The 23,429-nt window shown below is 39.6% G+C and overlaps 1 protein-coding gene across 5 annotated transcripts in view; it reads left to right on the forward strand.

Annotated features, from left to right (window-relative positions):
* The first annotated feature begins 10,378 nt into the window (after positions 1-10,378).
* MTA3 (metastasis associated 1 family member 3) overlaps positions 10,379-23,429 on the forward strand; it is a 228,968-nt gene continuing 215,917 nt past the window's right edge. For 3 of the 5 annotated variants that reach the window (XM_071427166.1, XM_071427176.1, XM_071427156.1), the window contains exons 1-3: positions 10,973-11,130; positions 13,252-13,319; positions 15,134-15,227. In XM_071427166.1, the coding sequence (XP_071283267.1) occupies positions 11,103-11,130; positions 13,252-13,319; positions 15,134-15,227 (190 nt within the window). In that variant the 5' untranslated portion in view covers positions 10,973-11,102. Of the gene's footprint in view, positions 10,576-10,971; positions 11,131-13,251; positions 13,320-15,133; positions 15,228-23,429 lie in introns of those variants that run through there. The other 2 variants (XM_071427185.1, XM_071427148.1) reach the window with 2 other exon arrangements.

A 23,429-nucleotide genomic window follows, 5' to 3' on the forward strand; every position in this document is an offset into this window, starting at 1 on the left:
TATATTAAAAACTATTTTTTAGAATAGAAGAATAGGGGAAATAAGCTTTAAAAGAAACCAAAACACAAAATAGAACTAAAAGTAACATATATATATATATATATATATAAAACTAATTAAAAAACACTAGACTAAAATCCTATGCTTCTGTCTCCCAGGAGCTGTACTAGGAACTATTTGTGAGTGTCCTTCTCATTAAATCATACATTCATCCTTTCATCCTCTCTCCTTTTCTCTTCTTAGCACTGTAGTATACAGTAGAGATAATTCGTGCTATATATGTGTATAAAGTATTTAGAATCTAAGGTATGTCTGTGACCACCCTGGCTGGGAGCAGAGTCTCATTTTTATTCAATTAGTTCCCAGACAACGTTAAGATAATATCAAGTCTGTTAATGTATGAAAGAATCAGCGTCACTCTGCTACATAGGAACACAGGCTCTGCCGAGGTGCTCAGACATCCCTCTGGACCCCTGGACCTACCTTTGCCTATTCCTGCACATGTATGGATCCAGTTCTACCTGTGAAGAGACACAAAGACACGTTCCTGCCTCAGGCAGAATAAACTGTACATAAGCTGGCTGCTGGAAGCACTCGGGGTGAACCCCTGGGGAAACGCTGGCGCTTTGTCAGTCGGACCCTTGGTTCACCCAGCGCCTGCACCCAGGGCTGATGCTGTCCTGGCTGTGGTGGTCTTTTGAAATTCTTTTTTTTTTTTTTTTAATCGATCTAATAAATCTTTGTTAAATTTTTTTTATAAATTTGGCTACCGATTTGATCATTTATAACAGCACCAAGCATCTTTTTCTAAAAAGGATGGTGAAGAGCTCCCCACTCAACATGTGCTGTGGTCACCCATTCTAAGATGTGTGCAGTTGCTGTGGCCTGAGTCCCAGCAGAAATTAAGGATGTGCCAGACCTGGTGCTCTCATTATTTACAGAAATTGTTTGGAAAATATTCCTTAAAACCTCCTCACCTCTCAAATTTGGCATTTCAGTGGCTTCATAGAACATGAAAAATAGTCAGACAAATGAGTATTTGGATTGTCTGCTCACCCAGCTGATTTTTGCAGTCTCTTACGCTTGTGTTATTTCCTGAGGAGCAATCCTTGACAGCTGTAAGGAAGACAAGCCTGTGGAGCTGTGATTCCTACCCCTGCACCTCTCAGTGGCTCTGTGGGAGGGAGCATGTTGAAGTGTCCCTGTACTCCTCCTCCCAGTGTGCCAGAGGGGCCTGGCAGACCAGTCACCCATCTGAAGCTTATGGATTCATCCCAGTGTGCCAGAGAGACCTGGCAGACCAGTCACCAGTCTGAAGTTTATGGATTCATCCCAGTGTGCCAGAGAGGCCTGGCAGACCAGTCACCAGTCTGAAGCCTATGGATTCCTATCCCATACCAGGGCAGAACAGAGATGCACAGTTCTCCTTTCATGGGGTTGGGTATTAAAAGATTCACCCTATTGCTGAATTTTGTAATTATGTAACCAAGTGCTTTTGCCTTCCCCAGGAGTGTGATTCCAGTGGATGAACTCAACCATACCAACAGAGTTATTCTGAACTTACAGAGGTGTGACAGAGTTAATAATGGATCAGTATTTCTGGGTCTCTGTAGGCAAATAAAGTAATACAGTTGCAGTGCTAATAATGATGGTCTGTCTAGTATGCCAGTATTTGATGTATTTAATGAATTTAGGAGATAAATTCCATTGAAAGAAATCTGTGTTGCAGAAATTGTGACCATTTAGGTCAACTGGCTCAAGAGACCGATGTTGTGAGTAAAAGAATAATTATTTCTCATAGACAAATTTCTTGATACAAGTGCAGGCATTAAATTATCTGAGTATTTTCCTGATGTAAAAGCAATCCTCTCTCCTACAAGAGAGAAGTGATTCTGTAGTAAAAAATAAAATAGCTCTTGGGTTCCTTAAACCTCACAGGACAAATTTCAGCCTAGCATGAACTTTTACTGCTCAGTTGTAGACCTTGGAAGAGGGGCTGGTAATGGAAATAGCAATGGAGAATATTTTAGAGTTGTGAATGGAGAATATTATGGATTCTCTGTGCCTTGAAATTTTGCACGTGTGGGGAATTGCAAGATTGGTGTATCTGAAAAAGCAGCATTGCCTTTTGCTATTTAGAACAGCAGACTTCAACAGAAAGTGAATACACAATTCCAGAAAGATCATAAAGAACTATAGTTACTTTTGTCCTTTTTGGTGGGGAAGTAATTTTGGTGCAAGAGTAACAGTGTTTCCAAATGTTTGTAGGGAATGGCTCATCACTGAATAACCAAGTTCTTGAATTGTGCACTCGGTTCAGAAAAATTTTTGAGGACTTTTTTTGTTAAGGACTAATACAGCAGCAAATGTTGCTTTCAGTCCTTGTGATGCTTTCATCAGAGAAATCTCTAGGTGAATAAGAATGATACTCAGCAGCAGAGTTTGTTCTATAAAGAAAAAGAGGGCCTTAAACTACAAGTTGATACTTTGATTTTTACATTTTGATGTATGAGGAAAGGACTTTCAAATAGACTGGTCCCTTTTAAATCATGATTACTATGGTAATCCTCTTGTGGTGTGCCTCTTCAAATTTTAAAGATAGAGCTAACATGATTTTAATATATTCAGTGCTTTATAGATTACATCAGGCTTGCTAAAGAGCTAGGTAAGAGCTCAGGTAAAACATGACATTAAGTAGTGCAAAGCCATGGATTCCATCCTACACAAGGCAACACTATGGCCCTGCCCAGACACCTTCTCCTCCTCCTTCCCCCACCACAACAGATCATTATGCTGGATTCAGTCATTTATTATTTTCTTTTCTAAATAGGAAGCAATCACAGCAAAACATGCAGTGACTCGTGTTCAGAAGAAGATAGTCCTCAAACAATCATAAATAACCTTTCTCATCCCAAAATATTGGGTAGCTGCTGAAGAGGACTCCAATCACAACATGAAATCTTCTTAAAATATTCATTAAAAATGTTATATCTAGAAAGACTTGACAGTCACTATGGCTGGGATATTTGTATTGCAACTTTCCCCTCCCTGTTGTCCCTGTCATGGTGTACTATTTTCAACTGGTTTAAGGGAGCAGTCCCTATGGAACTGATGTTATGGATAATTATTAGGAGAGCTTACACAGTGGGAGTACTTCCTGTGTGACTGCTCTCCAGCATGGAAAAGTTGGGGGGCCTTCTGCCTGTATTGTGTGTTCTGTATCATCTGATGGATGTCCATGAAAGCAGATGGCATTCAGCATAGGTTACAACTGCGCTCTCCAGTCATGGGTTGGGTGTTGACCATGGTTTATTTATTGACACAGCCAGGCCTCAAAGGGATAGGAGTATCCATTTGGGAAGAAGTCCAGAACTCCTGAAAGCAGATCTGAGAAATATGGGTGAACAGGCTGCTTCTGTCCCAGTGCATTTGTGATTTAGCAGTATGAGCTGTGTTTATTTTCTCTGTGATGTCTTCTGGGATTTCACATACCCGTATGTTTGTACTTTTATTTGGCTACTGGGGGTTATTCTGGTGAAATTCAGGAACTGGTTTCAGTGAAAATAGTCCTGGGTATCTTGCTGAGTAATTTTGGGGGTGGTTTTTTTTGGTTGTGTTTTTTTTTGGGTGGGTTGGTTGGTTGGTTGGTTTTTTGAGGGTTCCGGTGGTTTTGTTTTTGTTATTGCTGCACATATTCATTAGTTTAGCAACTTCTACAGATCCCTAAAAGGGAAGTAACTGTAACAGTATAAAAAGGGGTTATTCCAGTATAGGTAATTCTTCTGTTTAGAAGAAAAGGAAACCAAGCATACTGTATGCATGAGAGTCCATGACTTCTTCCTGCTATCACATGTCTCTTTTTAGGAACATTTGAGTTTTGTCCCAAAGCAGAACTTGCAGGAATCTAATTTCTTTCAAAGGGCATGCTATAAAAGATGCTTCTTTAGTCATATTCATCTTGAACAGCAGGAATTTGTGTTTTCCTCTAGCAGTTCTCTCCATTACTGATTCCCTATATCAGACTGGTTGCTTGGATAGCTTTGAGGAAGACAGGGGAATGAAAACATTAACTTTTGGATCTGTGTTTGTTAGTCCCAGCTGTGTGTTATTTCCTTGCATCCCCAAGGAGTTTCATAAGGAGAAGAGAGCTGATGTACCCTGGTTTTTGTTCACATAGAAAGATTAACAACTTGCTTTCAAGGGTGTAAAATATTCTTTTGTGTTCTAGAAAATGTTGTAGAATATTAAAACTCGGGTACTTTCAGGCTGTTAATCTTGGGTATCCAGATTTTACAGGTTTTCATTCCTAGTTGTAACTGCAAAAGAACTTAGTTGCAGAGGTTAAAAAATAGTTAAAGGCTCATCTGATAAATGGGTGTAAGGACTAGAGTCATAAATCTTCAGTCTGCCAGAGAGAAGGTAAAACTTGTCAGACTGAGCATGGAAATGCCAGATCTTCAGATAGTAGAGTTGGCATTTGCCTTTCTGACAAAAAAGAGATGCAATTGCAATAGTAGGAGGATTTTTACTGAACGTGGATATTTCAGAAGCAGGTAAGATGACCAGGGTTTGTTTTTTGTTTGTGCCTATTTGGTACAAACAGACAAATTTGGCTCAAACAGCCATTATTAAAGAACTTACCTGCAGGACATAACAGTTTGGCTTCTTGCTATAGGAAGTATGTAAAATCTCCTGTTCTCTTCATGTATTGGGGGAATACTCAGATGATTTTGAGTGCACAAGTATGCACTCAGCCCATTGTGTACTGTGGGGAACGGGGTTTTCAAGCTGTTTCTTTCTTCTTGCCAAGCAAAACATAGTTGATTTAAAACAAACAAAATAATTCCAAACAACAATAAAAACCATGCCAGCTTTGCAACTAGAAATCGTCTAGTTCTTGCAGTATTTCTTGTGTTAGCACCTATTGCCTGGTATACTAACTCTAATCTACCCATCTAGAGATATGTTCAAGCTTGTTCTTTCCACTCATCCTGAGAAAATACTTCATGAACTTCACTGGCTTGAGTCAGGTATTTGATTGTCTCTAGGTAAAAGACTTAAATGCAACGCCAATACTTTTTGAAATACCAGCAGACCTGTTGTGCCGAGTGCTGCTGCTCTTTGTCACCATTCCCCAGAGTGGTTTTTGAAAGTAAGTCATCCAGTCAGACACCTGTTTATCATGCAGACAAGCTGACCTCCTGTGTCATACCACCTCTTGTTAGAAATAAAGGTCACTTGAACACAAAGTTAAATTCACTGTGTGTAAGCAGGAATGATGCCCTTGATTTAAGAGGAAGGTGTGTGCATTACAGCAGTGATAAATGTGTCCCTGAGAGTCACCCTGCCTTAATGCAGAAGTGAAGTTCCTCCTTACCAACAGAACAATAAGTGATCATCTTCTCACTGCACTGAGCTGGAGACCTGCATAAGGAAATTGTTCTGGTTTTCAAAACTAGAGGTAGAACTGCTACCTGAAAATATCAGGTCAAATGCATCTGTAATGGAAACACTAGGCAGTCTTTAGAGACACAGGAAGGCACTGAGGCACATTTCAATAAGTCACACTTTGGTGTTGCTCGCCTGAGATCATTCAAGCTCCAGAAAAACTGAACTGAACAGATGCTGAGTCCTTGACTTAAATTAATTCTGCTCAGATGAATGTACTGTACTCTACTTAAATAGGTGTCATTAAGCACCTTTCACAGCTTTTTAGCAGGTGTTAAGCACAAAAAATAGATCAGTTGAAAGAAAGGGAGAGATAAAGAGTAAATTTGCTGTGGAGTGTTTAATGTCTATCCAGTGTTGTGCTGAAGCCCAAAATGGCTTCACTTCAGAGTGCTGCAGATGTCTGCAATGCTCCAGTGTGCTTCTTCCAACTGCTCTCATTTGCAACCTTGCTTGTGTCAAAGATAAAAAGCTATATAATGGTATTGCTTTAGCTCCACTGGAGTCAACCACAAAATTTGCATGGACTTCAACAGAAACTAGACATAAACCTAAGGGTCGTCTAAAACTGGCAAACAGAATGGGGTACTAAACTGAATTCTAGAGCTGCAGGCTTTTTCTCCATTAAGATGGGGACTGGAAAGTACATTGGTAGCTCTAACAAAAGCTCTAGATTGGTAAACCTTATTTTTTCTTTTTTAATCTGATTAGAAACATAAGATATTTACTTTGTTATTGAGATTATTATCAAAAAAACTGAGAGTAATGCCTCTAGAGAAGAAATACATCTAGCCTCTAGTAGAAGATTAATAATAAACTCCAATTTACCATTCCTCCCTCAAACCTAAAGCAATTTTTCCATTGCAATGGACTGGTTTTCATTAAAGCAAATTCAGAAATTCAGTCATAATAAGAAAACAGGTACATATAGGTGCGGATCTGACTCATTTTGCACAAAAAAACCCCAACCAAGCCTGTCCCCCCCTAAAAAAGAAAAAAAGAGAGAAAACTTTGATTCAGTTGTATGATTTATAGGAAATGAAATTATTTGTGTTGTCAAAGAAGTGCCATTTGGTAGCCTATAACACCAATCTATATAACACTATGATACTTATTGAAAAGCCATTACCTGAGATGTGTTTTTACTACCCTCTCAATTAATAACTTGTTGCCAACCATAAGAACCATTTTTATCTGCACACTGACTTAGCAGAATTCTTATGACTTTAAGATTTGGATTCAACATCTAAATCTGCAGACTACTAGTAATTCAGCAATTAGCTTTGAGCTATTGTTTAAATCATATTTAATGAAAATAGTGACGAATTTAACTAGGAGTCTCTTGAGAGATCTGACTCAGTCAATAAAAAAGCCAACGTTATTTCTGATGCCAAGAGCAGATGATTTTCTCTTGTGAGAGATCTGGGGGTTTTTTTTCTGATTTATAGAAGTTGGTGTGAAAGCATCTCTTAGAGATTGCACCTAGTTGCTGTTTTGTAAAGGCAGCTAAAAGTTTCTATTGCTTGTGATAACAAACACTGAATTTTGTATTTCTGTAAACAAAAAAAAAACCCACAACACAACCTTATATAATGTTTGTTGCAAAATGGCAGTTATATAAGTTTTTTTATAAATATAATCATGAATATTGGTGTGGAAAAATATTTTTGTTTTGTGACTAATTAAGTGGCACCAAGCTGTCTGTCTGTCTCTGCTACAAATTCATTAATGAGGTTTTGCTAGCTATGGTGCATATTGGTGTTGTTAAAAAAAATAAAAGTGCCTGTATTGTTAGTTGCCTGTAAGTCATCTGATCAATGTGTGACTGTGTTAGCTGGCATGTTTGTTCACACGAGAGCAAAGTGACTTTGTACAGTCTATATTTTATTTTTGAGCTACAGGACAAGTCCATAAAGTACCCAAGTCCTCTGTGGTGGTGATGTACTCTCAATGTAGCAGTTTAAGCTGATAAGAAATGATAATTTGTGAAGTCCTTTGCAATTTGTTTAACTCTTTGCATGCATTATGTGCATGCAGCCAGTTTATTTGTTGTGTCAAATAGTAGTAGGAAAGTTTTACTAGCAAGGGAGCTGGATTTCCTTGGTGTAAACTCATATACTTGAACAGCTGAATGTTTCCTGTGCTTCAAAATTACTTGTGCAAATAAAACAAACTAACAAACCCTCTAGGGTCCCATGGGTAAGGGCCAAGGATGGGAAAGGTCTTTTCCTTTCCATTGCATTAGCACCAGGGTGAGTCTCTGCGAAAGCTCTACAGGAAGATGAGCATTTTATATGAAGGTTCAAGAAATGCCTTTTTCAATGTTTTTGTCAATTTCACTGAGATGTTCCTACCTGTAAGACTCTGAAGTGTTTCAATCTGAAGTACACCACTCTATCAATATGTCTTACTTTAGTCCTCTTGACTGTCAGTATAATCATTAACAATCAAATAATTTATGAAGATTTGTATTTAGTTCTGGTATCTTTTGTGAAGAAGCTTATAGGTTGGACATGTTTTGATGGTGAGGTTGGTGTTGTTTATACTCAGGCTTTTTGTAATTAAGGAGCTTCTGAAATTGGGAAACCTTGAAATTGAATTCTATGGACACATAATAGGATGCCATATGACAGCTGCAATGGAAGTTCTCTTATTCTATGACTTCATGAAATGATGAAATTGTCAGAACTTTTTAAAACTTTCATCTTGGCTCTGCAATAGTGGAAAATGAGAAAATTCAATTTGAAAAATGAAAATGCAGGAATAAAAGTCTCTGATAGCAGATTCCTATTATCTTTGTCCAAGTAATTCCACATGTAATAAAGAAACCTTAAATTGCTTATGAAGAAAAGGTGAAACTTTTTGCACTATCTCTAATGGAAAAAAAAAATCATAATAACATTCTTTTAAATGCATTAAGAAAATTGTATAGCTCCAGTTAACCTTATAGATATGTAATAGACATGATTTAGGTGCATCTGATGAGACTAAAGAGAAAAAGCCAAAAAAGAGGGTGCAGCCTGGATAAGTCAATAGGCACTGTGTTGGGAATACCGTGAAAGGTCCTCGACCATCTCTTCTCTCAGTGCCTGATGTCCATCTCTTTCAGGACTGCTGATCTAGCTCACCATGGGGGCAGCTGACCAGCCTGGACCATGGAACTAGTCTAAAATGATCCTTTTAACACTCCATTCTTTCTTTGGCTTTTCTTTTGAGGACCATGAGGGGGAATGATGGACTGCTCAGGGTGGCACAGCAAAGAAAATTGTAAAATGAAGCTTTCAGGTAACCTGTGTCTCTAACAGGAATAATCTGTCTTGCAGATTATTTTAATTTATCTTAATTTAAGTTGCTACAGAAATGTGGGGTCTTTCGAACAGCACAAGTTATCTCAGTCTATAGCTAAACACAGTTCATATATCAGGTTAAGACAAGGCTCTTATCTGTTTTTGGGGTTTTTTCTTAACAGTCTTATAGCTGAAACGAGAGTTTTCCATTCTATTTAATCTAGAAAAATGAAGGTGTTTACATAACTTTAATTTTTCCCATTCTGTACACTGAGAGAGCACTGAAAATAAACTGTATCCAGGCTTTTGTACATGATACACCAAAGTAAAATGAACAGCCAGTGCTGCAACTCTGTATCCACCAGCTGGCTGTGCCCACTCCCAAGGCAGTGACCTTGAGCTGAGGATGCACTGAACACCTCGGGCTGGGCTGGTGCTGACTGTGTGAGCTGTGTCACTGTGAACAGGAGGGCCAGTGATTCGGTACTGAGGTATGGAAACACCATTATTCCTCTGTTTGTCTGCTCTGTGATGCAGCCTCAGTCTGGCAGCTGGAAGTAAGGGTGGTTTCCTAACTATTTTCAGGCTGTCCACTGAAAGGACAGGCTGGGACCATGGGCTTCCCTGGGCTGCTCTCTCACCTTCTGCACCTTCAGGAGCTGCCTTCCTCTTCCACAGGCCATGCCTTCAGCTGATGGAAGCTACGGTCTGTTTCTGTCCAAATCCACTCCTTGTGCGATGAGGGGACATTGTAAACTTCCTAGTGAGGGGAATCCCCCTAATGTCCAAGGGCAGACTTAAAATGAGGAAAAGAGCTTGGAAGCTCTTTGTTTTATTTAATTTGTAATGGCTGTGACAAACCAACTGTTTGAATTAACTGTTCTCTTGCCTCGAAAATTTAACCTGTTTAATTTACCCGAGCAGTGAAACAGGAGAAAAAAAGTAACACCTCAGGGTCTCTGCTAAGGTCATGTTATTGTGCCTCTGGAAATACCCAGCTGGACAGAGTTGGTATTTCCCAAGGAGCTTCTGCTGACTTGTTTTCAGCTCCCACAGATGTTCAACAGAGGAAATTTCCCCATTTTCCTTTCAATGCTTGAATGTGCCGCTGTGTTAAAAAGAAAAATAAATTACTGTTAACACATGTAATGTATGCCTGTTATATGTGTTTCAGAAATTGGCTTCTCAGTTGCCGTTTTGACGCAAAGTTGTAGTCACTGGAGAAATTAAGTGTCCTAGAAGTAGACAAAAACTTAACTTGATAGTCCCAGATTTGCTTAGAGGACAGAGGAAAGACAGGATATAATCGTTTGAAATACCAGGGAAGATCGTCCTCCTTCTAACCGACACATATTCCTGCAGCTGAGGATGAAATTTTAACTTGGGGAACGCACGCATAAATATCCAGGACATAAAACAAATAATAAATCATCCCCTTCGTTGCAGGAAGATGATAACAAGCATTTCTTTTCCAAAGAAGCATGCCACAGCAGGATCAATTTGTTTGTGAAGTGTATGGATAGATTCTTATGGTGTGAACTTTGTATAAACGGGGGAAATGGCTTCATGTTACATCATATTGATGTTTTTGAAGCATCTCTCTCATCGGATGATTTGAAAGCATCTCTTTCAACGCTTCCTGCCTCCGAGACGAGCAGCTAGATTAATCTTTATTCTGTCATAGATGTTTTGTGCTGCCTGTTGCGAGCAAGCTGAGTCCTGCGGACGGGCGGAGAGCTCGGAGCGGCACCGTGCCCAGGGCGGGCTGGGGGCGCCGGAGCCTCTCGTGGGACCGCGCTCCGGAGGCGAACAAAGGGGCCGCCAAACCCATCACCAACAGGTGCTGCACAAGAAACAAACTTTTTCTGGGATACTACTCAGAGTTACCAAAGGGAAGCGATCCCTCGGCCGCTCCAGGGGAGAGGCAAACACCAAAAAATCCCCAGGTCCGCAGAGGGTCGGAGAAGAGCGGGACAAAGCGGCGGGAGCCGGCAGGCAGAACGTGGCGTGCTCCGGGCACTGCGGGGAGCGCGGCCGCGCACCCGCAGCTCCCGCGGCGCCGCCCGGCCGGGCCGGGCACTCCCCCACCTGCGGCCGGCCCTGCCCGCGACCCGCCCCGGGCCCGGTGCGCGGGGGGGGAGCCCGGGGGCGCCCGTTTAACCCCTTCGCCGCCGGCGGCTCCGGAAGCGGCGGCGGCGGCCCCGTGGGGCGCTGTGTCCTGCGCCCGGGCGGGGAGGGGTGGCGGCGCGGGGTGGGGGCGAGCGCGGCGCGGGGGGGCGGCGGCGGGAGCCGCTCCCTCCTTGCCCAGCCCGGCCCGGCAGAGGCGGCAGGAGGAGGAGGAGGAGGAGGGCGGCGCAGAGCGCAGACATGGCGGCCAACATGTACCGAGTGGGAGGTATGTGGGGACGCGGTGGCGCCCGCTCGGAGCCCCCCGCGGGCAGGGCCGAGGGTCCCGGCGGGCCGCGGGCCGTGCGCGCCGCGCCGGGGCCAAGAGCAGCGCCCCGGCCCCTCGGGCTGGCGCGGCCCCGAGCGGGGCGGCCGGGCCCGGGCGGGCGGCGAAAGGAGGCAGCCGGTCCGGCGAAGGGGCGCCGGGCCCTCGGCGGGGCGGAGGACGGAGGTTCCTCCCCCGCCAGCCCCGTGCGCCGGGTGGGAGCCCGGCCCCCGCCGCCGAGGAGGAGAAGGGCAGCGCCGCCCTCCGCGGTGAAGGGAAGGGGGGAGCGGCGCCGCCGGCTCCCAGCCCCCGCTCCGCGGCGCGGGCCGGGCACGGCCGCCCCTGCGCCTCGCCTCCTTCCCCGGAGAGCGGCGGAGGGGCCCCGCGGGGCGAGCCAGGGGCCGGCTGCTCGGCCCTGCGCCCCCGGGCCGGGCCGGCCCCGCCGCGGCCTGGCGGGCCCTGCCGGCGCGGTGCGGTGCGGGGCCGTGAGGGCAGTCCGAGCCCAGCCCGGGGAGCGCTCCCCTCCGCGCCGCTCCCCTGCCCCCGCGCCCGCCCTCCCGCTCACGGCGGAGTTTCCCCGCGCCTTCCTTGGTCTGCCGGGGATAAATAATTAATCCGGCTGTGTAACCGGGGGATTTCTGTCAGCTTCCCTCGCTTGCCGCCGTGACCCCTGAGGAGCGCCCTGATACGTGACTGCTTGCCGAAGGGCGGGGGGGAGAGGGCGTTTAGGCTGTGAAAAACACGGCAAACGTTTGTCTTCCCAGCCCGAGCCTGGGGAAAATGACACGGATAACTTTGGCTCGCTCTCGGAGGGAACGAACGTGGCAGTGTGCCCAGTGCTGTGGCTCAGGTGCACCGCTCAAGTTAGGTGTGCAGTACTGGGTACTCAAAAATCGCTCCATCCTCCTGCTCTCTTAACAGCCTGAGCTGAGAGGAAGGATGCCTGGAAATGAGGGGTGATAATGTCACCCCTCATTTCCATGCATCTCTTTCTGGTAATGTTTTGAGATGTGCTGATAGAGCCACAAATCTTCCATCTGGATGCTCCTTCATTAGGACACTTAGATAGTAGTCCCATCAGCCTTTACTCATGAAAGTAATCCTTCTCTGAGCAGGTAGCGAGTAGGGTTTACCTCTTAGGTCACCAATTCTCTTTTTTTTCGTTGTAATCTTAATGAGCAATTGTGAACACTACCCAGAGATCATATTCTTTCATTAGAACTTCCTGAAATTCTTTTTCATTGTATTGTAGTGTCAAAGTGTTGCAGAAGACTTTCATATGTTATTATAGTTTCTCATCCAATTTTTAAAAATAAAGTTTGCAAGGTGCACGGTGAAGAAGTCCAACATCAAATTTAAAATGTGGTTGACATATGATGGGTACTTTTTCATTGGACAAAAACAAGTTTTCAAAAAACTATTGAAGGAAATATGCTGCTTGTCAATTCTTTGTATGTTGCATGGGAGTAGCTTTCAGGACATGAGAAAATTTCCATTCAATCTGTGAAAATATTTTTATATTAATCATGCTGAAAGAGACATTGTCCTGCAAGATCCTTGCTAATTTCATGGCAATTTCTGCTTAATATAGTTTGCATCTTACTGGATAGAGATAACAAGAGCAAGTATCATAAAACATACATTACTCATTGGAACAACTGTGCTGCCACAGCACCTGATAATAAATATGATGTGTCATCTCTTACAGAAATGTTAATCTCCATAATATAGAAACTCACTAAAGTGCTCAGGTCTTAAATCTTCCTCATTTATTGTGAGAAGTTGCTTCTTCCCTATCAAGATTTATGAAGTGTGTGGATTACTGGATTACAGTGTGAGCTTCAACACAAACCATTTAACTTTTTTCCAGCATGGTTGTTAAAGCAGCTGTAGTGCAGTTAAAACTAGAATTTAGGAACAAATTATATTAAATCTCAGCGTAGAAATACATCATGGTCCCAACGTTTATGAAGAAATCTCAGCCCTTTGAAAACTTCTAGGTTTAGAAGAAAAGTTTTGCACTAATAATGATAGGTCTTTACATAACTTTTGGTATTTCAGTGACTTTTCTTTTTTTCCTTGCAGATTATGTTTATTTTGAAAATTCTTCCAGCAATCCATATCTCATTAGGAGAATTGAAGAACTTAACAAGGTACAAATATCTAAGATTCTTTCTTAACCTTTGGCAACAGTCAAAGTGTGCTTGTTAAAACCTGAGATTTTTACTGTAGGAGGGGTTTCTGGTGGTTACTGAAAACTTGCTATGTGATGTCCTCTAATTCTGCCCTGTTACCTAAGGAAACAACCAATTCCTGGTAAACAGGATTACTCTGCTGCAAAAAATGTCTAACAAATTCTATGAATTCTTGGAGAAATGAATGAATTTAATTCTTTGGCTGACAGTGACACTGTGAATCCATCTGGAATGACAGCCATCATGTAATGTGTCTGCTTTTAGATAGACATCTGAAGAGCTGGAAGGTGCCAGGGAGACTTTGCAGTGATCAAATGACAGAATATGTGACTTCTGTGGCTGTCTATTGCTCTGCCTATTGGCAGCTGTGAATGAAGAATGGGCTTTTGAACAAAGTGCAGACTCTGTTCTCTGTCTCTATCCTGAGTGTATTTTTCTAAAAAATGGAGGCTCTATTGACTGTCATTTTTGGGGAAGGCATGATTATTTTTCTTCATTCTGACACTACTAAGAATAATGTGGCATTTCTATGGGATTTTTTAATTATTTTTAATATTTTTGTGGTTTTTTTTTTTACTTTTCCCTCAAGCAGTATTAAAGCTTACTGATGTGTTACATCAAAAGTTAATTGTTAAAATTCCCATCATGATGTAAGTAATGATTAAGATATTTTTTCCCCAGTGGTTAGAAAGTAAATGAAAAAATTGGTGACCTGCAAGTGGTTTTCTTCTTATTAATGAAACACAGCACTATGCCATAGCAGACATCAACCACATTAAATGTTAGTGCTGTCCAACACAACATCCACTGAACTTGTGCATGGCAAATAATTTTTTACTTTTATTGGAGAAGAAAATTTTTTATTCATGGTAATTGACATGATTCCAATCATGTATTGAATGTAATGTTTATTATCTTTAAACTGCACTGCTATAATTTAATCTTGCTCATGCAGGGTAAAACAGAGTCATGTATTGATTTTTTTTTTTTCTTAAAGAGAGGTTGGAGGTTGTAGTCCAGACATCTTGAATGTGAATGGTTTGCTTTTGTGTGTTAAAGATATCAAGCAAATGTGGAGATGTTATGTAAATATGTAATGAAATGCTTTGACTATTGTTCTACCAGGGACAATATTTTTTTTGTAAGAAACTTTATCAAAACGTTATACTTTTCCGTATTAAATAAGTAACTCAAGGTAAAAAAAAGGAGGAGTATGCAGTTCTTCAAATATTAGTAAATTCTTTATAGAAGATCATGGTCCCTATAATGAGTCATGAAAACAACACTGAACTAAATAAATCTTTTATTTTAGGATCTGTTGTGACTTTTTCAAATAAACTTTTCAAAAGTCTTTCAAAAAGATTTTTTCAATAAATGCTATATTAAATGAGATTCTGAAAAAATGCTAGAGTACTTTGAAATACACATTTCTGTCTAAAGCTGGATTATAAAGAAATGTTCACAAGATTCTGACATTTCTGAAGTATTCTTATGTTAACATGATACTGTCATTGCACCTCTGAACTACCTGAACAAAATAGAAATTCTGAGGGCTCAATAATTGTAGTTAATCCTCGTGTCTGGTCTGACCTCTGTTGGTACTGGCCTCTCTCCAGAAGATTTTATTTATTGGGGTAATTCTGTTGATTTCAGCTTGACTGATCATGTGAGAACTACTGACATGAGGGAGCACTCTGAGCAGAGAGCATTTAATTTGTTTTACTCAGCTGAAGAGGGATGCATCCTGACTTGATTTTCTCTTTCTTTTGTAGACTGCCAATGGGAACGTGGAAGCCAAAGTGGTGTGTTTTTACAGGCGAAGAGATATTTCTAACAGCCTTATAATGCTTGCAGATAAGCATGCTAGTAAGTAGATGGGATAGGGCATTTTTCCTTATTAACACAGCCTGCTCAATTTCTGCAGCTGCTTAAAATTGCAGGTTTTTTGGCATGTGAAATATATATTTATTAAGCATTTATTAATATCCAGTTAGTTGCTTAGTATTGTCTGATAATCTCCTGCTCCTATTAGTTGCTTCTGGGAATTAAGTTAAGCTGTATCCATGTGATTGAGACTGTGCATCTGGAAAAGAAAAAAAGTATGTATCATTTCATCTGGAAAATACAGCTGCATTTCTTTTTTTATGTCAAAAGTAATTCTTAGTTGTAAGTTAATTTAAGCTTAAGAGTACTTGTGATTATTTGATGTGACTTTTTTGAGTTAGACATAAACATGTATTGCTTAATGTAAAGAATGAAATTTATCACTGGGGAATGAAAATCACTGGAGATTGTAAAAGAGCTGTTATGTGCATTTATGCTAAATGTAAATATTAGTCAAAAATAGTGGGAGTTGTGTTTTTTTTCTATTTTGTTTCCTTTTTTTTTTTTTCTCAGAAAAACAACACGTGGTAATAGGTGAAAAAAGCTGCATTTTTCAACATGAACCTAAACTTTTCTTGGTATCTGCCATTTGGTATACAAGTGAAATATCATAATGTTCCATAATTTTTTGATGAGAAATATAATTCTGAAGAGAAAAAATGCAATTCTGAAAATATAATTCAGAACCTAAAAATCTGAGATGAAGACAGTAATTTGCAAAATACTCCAGTCATATTTGTAAATAACTGAAATGTGAAGTGTGTCAACATCCCTTAAATTTCTTGCCATATGCTATTAAATACCATTTTGATTCTGTATGATGCTTGAGTTTTCAAAATGATCTGTGAATAAGTTACGTAGGGGTTATAAATACCAACTTTTTTATAAAATAAAGTAGAGATTATCTAATGTCTTTCAAGAGATTCTCTTGAAAGGCGTTAGATAATGCCAACTTTTTTTTGCAGATATATCTTGGTGTAATTAGGTGTTTTAAAAATACCCTGCAGTTTGTTTAATGTCCAGCTCTGGTAATTTTGCTCATCCAGGTATGGTGAGTAAAGAGAAACAGCAAACCTTTGGATTTTGTTTTATTCTTTTATTGATCTTAGAGAAGTGGGGGTGATTTGAGTACATAGTATGAAGTACTAGCTTGATTTTTATAGGAAGACAATCCATCTTGCTTATGTACTAAGAAAATGATTTAATGTTTTGTTACATGGTTGGGTACACTCTATAGTTATTTGTGACCTATTTATGATCATGATCACCAGCCCCCCACAATCATTAGTCTTTTTAGTTCTTCCAGATAAAATGTGTTGAAACACAGAACTTTAGGTGAGCTTCACTAAACTTTGTAGCACTTTTTTTTGATTCTCTTTTCTAGTGGAGGGCACAAGAAAGTAAGAAAATGATAACAACTTTACTGGAAATACTTTTTTTTTCTAAAATTTGATTTTTAAAACAGGAAGCTTGTAAATTTTTTTTTAGTTGGCTTATCTTTTAGAAAAGGGTATGTTAGTCCTGTGGGTATCATTCAATCTGGAAAAGTGAGTAAAATTTTTCTATTTCCTTTTTGAGTTTTAGATTCCCATTTTGTCAGCACTTTGATAGAAAGGATTTGTTGATGGTCTGTTGCTTTTCTCCTATAGCATACTAAGGGTTTGTTGGTGTCACTAGGAGTGCCATGGAGTCTTCCATCTTTTTTTCTCTATTGGGATTCTCTTGTGGTTCTGTAGTGAGGAAACAGAAATGTGATTTCCAGCTGGTTCAACAAACATCTTTAGAATGCCTGTGTCTCACAGGTTATGAGCCTTCTAACCCAGTGCTCTCAGGAATTAGGTTTCTCTATGAACATTTTCTCTGGACACAATGTCTCTGTTTGTTCTGACCAATCTGTGGAATCTGTAGTGCCAAATTCTCTTAGGAGATGTTTGTTACAGTCACAGGGGACAGCACATAGCAAAGGATTGCTCACCTAGAGCTTCCTATAGCTCATAGAGCAGACGTAGTTAAATGTCAATTCAATTTAAAGGCTTTCATTCTGGGATAACACAATGTTCTGTTGAAAAATATGGTATGTGTAAACAAAATATTTGTATATTTATGAATTGTATGTTTTGGAAATGTTTTATGTAGCTAAACATGTTGACATATCAACACTTCTACCTGGTTTGGTATAAAATAAATGTTAAAAGATACAAGTTTCTTAAGGAATAGAAACTCCAGTTCAGCCACTGATTTCTCCTCTGTGCCTCTTTGGAGAACTCTTTTAAGTATAAGATCTGCTTGGTCTTTTCCAATGATATTTTGTATTGCTAGCATTTTTTTTTCTTTACGATTGAGAAAGCTGGTCTGAGTTATTAATTTCTCAAGATTTTGGCAGTTGGTTGGGGGTTTTTTGAGATGTCAATTTCTGAAGGTTACATTTTGAGATGTAGATATGGTCCCATTTACTAAAAGAAGAAAAGAGCTCTGTAAAAAATATTTTGGAACTTTAAAAAGAAAATTTCAGCAACTTGAAAAAGTTTCAGAATTATTCTAAAGAATGTTTGGGAAACATGAAATAAAGTTGACCTGTGCCTTTATCACTGGTAAGGAGTTGGTATATTGTTTTCCTAGGGTGTTTTTTGTTGTTGCTGTTGGGTTTGTTTTTTGTTTGTTGTTGGTTGTTTGTTTGGGTTTTTAAATTTGGTTGGGATTTTTTTGTTTGTTTCCTTTTGTTTTAAGTTGTCTTCCAAAATGTTTCAAGATATTGAAACAAATTGAGGGAGGGGAAATCAAATTTTCATTAGGCCATTCTAAAATACTCAGGTACGGAGTAGTTCTCTTGTTTTCAAAGAATGTCACTAATCTGTGAGGAAATTGTATTGCCTTCTTTCTTTCCCTGGTGTTTCAGGTGGAATTTAACTAAGGAAATTTTTATTTGTCTACCAGCATCATGTATGGCATCAGCTTCGATCTGGGAATAGTTCTAGAAGCTGACTGCAGCCACTTAAATCCAGGGATTTGGAATGTTTTATGGGCACTTGAGGACTTTGTATTTTTTCACTGTTGATTTATGTTACTATAAAATAGAGTTTATGGTAAGGTCAGCTGGAAATACAAACCAAAATACTGTCCAGGATCATCTGCTTGGTCCTGTGCAGCCTCCTGAGCATAGTAAGGGAGTTCTTTTGGGGCGTTAACACTCTCCAGGTTGTTGCTGTTGTTGGTGTTAACTCTCTTAGGTTGTAGTCATCAGCACAGGGTCCCTGTGAGGGGGCTGTTCCTTTCTTGGCATGAAAGAATTGCCCAGCAGCAGAGTAAGGCTTACTGTTGAGGGAAAAGAAGGCAGAGAGATGAGGAGAGGATGGCAGGCAGGACAAGAGACAGATATTGCAACAGACACCCGAGTGCATAAGCGAGTGAGCTTGGAGAGGTGGGACTGGAACACTCAGCTCATTAAAATGGGTGAAGCAAACATAAAGGGGTGACATAGAGATGTTTCCTAACTCAATGGTGTGATTGAGAAATGGCCAGCTGTAGCTGAATCTATAAAATGTAGATGATTCTTTATCTTCAGTAGAATTAATGTAAGTATTTTCGGTCAAGATTTTAATAGCTGTGGAGAGGAGTCTGTGTCAGCTTTGTACCAGCACTGAGTTTGGGTTACAGCAAGGGGCTCAAGTTCTTATTTCCTTCTTTTGCAATAGATTGCAAAGAATCATAGAATATCCTGTATCACAAGGGACACATGAAGATAATTGGGTCCAGCTCCTGGCCCTGCACAGGGACCATTCCACGAACCATACCATTTTTGAGGTTTATTCACTACTACTTTCTTGAAGCTGAGTAGGGTGACCTGAGTGCATGATGGCATTTTTTGCAGATCTTTGCACTTTAAATTCTTTATCTGATCATGTGTTATCATGTAATACTGTGTCTGAAGTCATTCTCTTGTTGCAACTCCTCAGCCAGCTTTTGCCAAGTCAACCATCTGGTGAGGATATAAAAAAAATTACTGTTGTTGGAGTCCTTCGTCTTCTGATTTATTAAAGAGGGTTTGTTTCATTTAGGTGTGCTGAGATGCTGACTAAATGCCAAGAATATTTCTGGGCCTGTGATAAAGCCCATGCAGAATGTATTTTTTCTCATTAACAGAATTCATATTCTTTGTGAATGAAACCGTACTCAATTAAAAAAAAACTACTCAGAGATATTTGTTTCATATGATGTTGACTGAAATGAAAAGTAAAATGAAATTTTTCTAGATTACGGAAGCTGACAAAAAATCATGTTCAATCTCAGCTGTTCTTTTTAGAGATCACTTACTGGCATTACTTGTTGCACATTTTAAAAACTTTTATTCTTTTGCTCTTGATCAGTCATGTTTCATGTCACATTGCTTTGTAAAATGGTGTTTCTGGTACAGAATTTTTGTATATGATGGATATCTAGGAGGAGAAGAGTCCTGCTTGGGACTCCTGGTTAGACAATTATTAGGGTTAGAAAACACCTCCAAGATCCAGTGTTTGACTGAACACTGCCATGCCCACTGAACTTTATCATCAGATGTTGGAGCCTGTACTCAGTTCTTGCCTTTGTATGACTTTGATGTGTTGCAATCAGAAACAAATCCAGTGTTCTCTCTGTACTTCAGTTTTTTTTGCCTGTAAAGCAATGCTCCTATTAGAAGTTCTTATAAAAGTTGGTGAAAAATATTTAATATGCCAATATGTTTTTATAGTTGCCGTTAAAAGATCTCAAAGTGCCTTACAAACACTCGTAGTTTATTTTTTATATAATATCAAGAATGTTCCAGCATTCCTGGAAATGGCTTGATCTTGCAGAGCAGTTTAGCTGCTGCTGAGCCTTCTTACCTTCACTTAAAGGTGATTTATATTTGAGGGGAGGAATATTTTGCATATTGTCTATGTTAACTGCCAGCATTCCAGATGCATCCGAGAGAATGAAGCTGTTAACATTCCATCTGATTTTATTTCAGTAGAGCTGCAGGCTAGCAGGTATCATTGAAGATGTTAAGAAAATGAGCTTAACTTGAGCAGTAGTGTTTAGCAGATTACTCATTGATGTACCCAAAGATACACCAAACTGAAATGTGAATTCCTTTTCGTGTGTCATCAGGTTTTTCAACATATGGTTGCTGTTGCATAGCAATATTTTTAATACTCAACTCCAGGAAAAACACAAGAATTTTTCCTGTCCTCTACAACAATAAAAAAAAAAGCAATTTAGAAAGTTGTATGAAAAAAGTTATGGGTGTGGAGACCCTTGGGGTTGAGGAAAGAGCTCCAGAGTAAAATGTCTAAAACACCTTGTGTTCTTCAGTTTTCTGTTATCTCAGTCACATATTTGACTCAGTAGAATTCAAAACTTTTATAAAATACTATAGCTGGACTATTTTTGTCCAATCAGACTGTAACACAACCAGAAACTTGGTGGATTTTTTTTCCTTGGTTCTGGTTCTTTTTCATTGTAGTAGTTCTTGTACATCAAACTAAACAAGTTCTCATAAAGGATACAGCGTTTCTTTATGGATACAATAAAGGATACAATCCCTTTTCTGAAAAATTACTTTAAGATGACTTTTCCTGTTACCTAATTCAAGTCACATAATGTCTTCACATAAAAAGTATGTTTTGACTGGAGATTTTATTTGAAATATAAATCGTCTTTTTTTTTTTGTTCACTACTTCCCTTGATACCTGTTGTCTTTGCAGCCCATGTTCAGTTAGAAGCATCCTTGGTGAAATGAACCCAAGAGACAAATAATAATTTTTCTACTGCATACTATCAGTTTTCTCTGTCTTGATAATTTTAAATGTTGAAATAATTCATAGTTTCTCTAAAAAAAAAGTTCCAAACAACAAAATCAACTCCATGGTGAATACTTTTTTGGTCTTGCTTATGGTTGTGTTGGGGGAAGAAAACCAAAACAAAATAAGTCTTTAGAGCTTAAGAGCTCAATTGATATGTCTCTTACAATAGTGTAAGTAACACTTCTATGGAATTTTGTGGCTTTTGGAAAGTTTTCTGTTAGGTTACAGTTGATTTTTTCAATTGCACTTGGTGAGAAGACCTCTCTTGCTTGCTGTTAAGAAAAGAGATCTGTTGATATCACCCTGTGATGAAAGATACTATTTTTCCAGTTGGATAGGAGAAAAAGGAGCCAAGACCTGGAAAGGCAGAGCTGGGAATGAAAGGTAGGAGAGTCTCTTGAATTGTATATAAGGAGGAAGGCTTGGCTGCTAGATATGCCTGAGGAGTGGGTGAGCAGACTTGTGTAACTGGTTCAGTGAGATACTGCCTGGTTAATCTCAAGGCTTCTGTAAATATAAACTAGTGTTTGTTTGCAGCTCAATGTCCCTGGCGCTGTCATCTCTGTCCACACACACACCCACCCACCCCAAAAATTAGGAGAAAATTAGTTTTGATCTCACATAGTTGCCCTCTTTTTGAGAACGAGACACGTTTTTCAGAAGTCCCTGTCTGTGAGCAGCTCATCAGAAGGCTCTTGGGTTGGTGAACTGAGACAAAACCAAATATAGTAAGCCAGGAAGTTTGGGTTTATAGGTTCCAATGTTGCCTTTGTTGGAATTTTACATGTTAATATTATTTACAGTCATCTGATAGAGACATGTAAACGAAGCAGTAGCAAATTCAGTTTTGTTGCATTGCTTCTGGAAATCTTGAAGTCTGTGATGTGGGAGAGACACACCCTAGGAGGACCATTTAAGGATGATACAGATAAGAAATTCTTTAATCTTTTATGCTAAGGCACTTATATTAGTCTAACTATCATTTTCACTGAAAATGAGCTTGGGGTTTTTTGTGAGGAAGACATGATCTCTTTGATCTCCTGAGACAAGGGAACATCAAGTTTCCCTTCATTTACCCAAGAGAATGCCATCAGTTGTAATTTATTTGAAAAGGGGGGAGAAAATTAAGAACTTGCTGAAATACAGCAAACCCTGTTGAATACTTCCTTGTCATCAAGGAAAAACTTGTCTCAAGACTCCCAATTATTCTTTTCAAGGGTGCTTTGGGTAGTGTCATAAATTATGTGTTTTCTTCATTTGATTTTTGTTCAAGAACTTGTGAATGTTCTCCTCAACAGGGAAAGCAATAAAGAAGCAGTAATTAGGAGTGTTTTGCTTCTGACAATATCTGAGTGTTCTTTTTGTGACTGACATTTAGAATTAGTAGTTATATTGTCTCATTAACAAGTTTACTGTCAGCCCCAAGTATCTTGTAGAGTTATTAACTTCAGTGTCTGGTCAGGCTCCTCCTTTGGCGCAGAATGGCTTGTTAGATTGTGAATGTTAATGATCTCCTAATGGATGAATGGATTTACAACTAAGTTCATAATTTCAGGAGTTCCTAGCTCTTATGGAAAACTTGCATAAACACTTTTTTTTTTCACCTGTGTATGTGTGATCTGCCTTTGGATCATGCGTGGCTTCTCCGTATATAAAAAATTGTCTGCTCTGTACAATTTGTATAACTACATCTGAATTTTTGCATGGACTGAATTTTTGATAGCTAGTAACTGGTAGCTTCATCTTTAAACCTCCAAAGTATAAACTGACAACTTTGGGGAAGCTTGTGTAGGTTAATTTTCTTTCAAATTCAACAATCTTCTTTTTGGAGCACAAAATTTAAGAGGCTTGAATACATTGCTGCCAATTTCTCTGAATGTAAAAACAAACTAAACCTAAAATCTGGATTAATTCTGTGAATTTGCTGTGAAGAGTGGAAAGCTGTAAAATATCAGTTCATGTTTATGCTTAAAACTGTTTATAAGATATATGAAGCTCAGTTTTTATTTTTATTACTTAAATACCAGAAGTATTTATTTAGTAAGTTTCCTTGGTAAAGAACTCAGTAGGGTGCAAAAGGTGTCACTTTTTTGAGCTCTACTCCCAAAATAAATTCTTCACATTTGAGTCTTTAGAAGGAGAGAGTATTCACAGAAAATTGCCAAAGCATTTTCTGTGTCCTATATCCATATTTCCCTGTGTTCCTTAGGATTTATTTCCTCATGGTCAAGTTGAAATACACATGCTGTTGTTACTGTACTTGTTCAGGGTTTCTTTTGATTTGTGGAAAACATGTAACTGTTTTCTCTCAGCTGCTTTCCTGCCTCTTTCATGTTTCTTAATAGTGCATGCATGTGATCCTACA

The sequence above is a fragment of the Agelaius tricolor genome, unplaced genomic scaffold (assembly GCF_023055355.1).
Source record: "Agelaius tricolor isolate 1412-34295 unplaced genomic scaffold, bAgeTri1.0.p SCAF_1, whole genome shotgun sequence".
Taxonomy (NCBI): Eukaryota; Metazoa; Chordata; class Aves; order Passeriformes; family Icteridae; genus Agelaius; species Agelaius tricolor.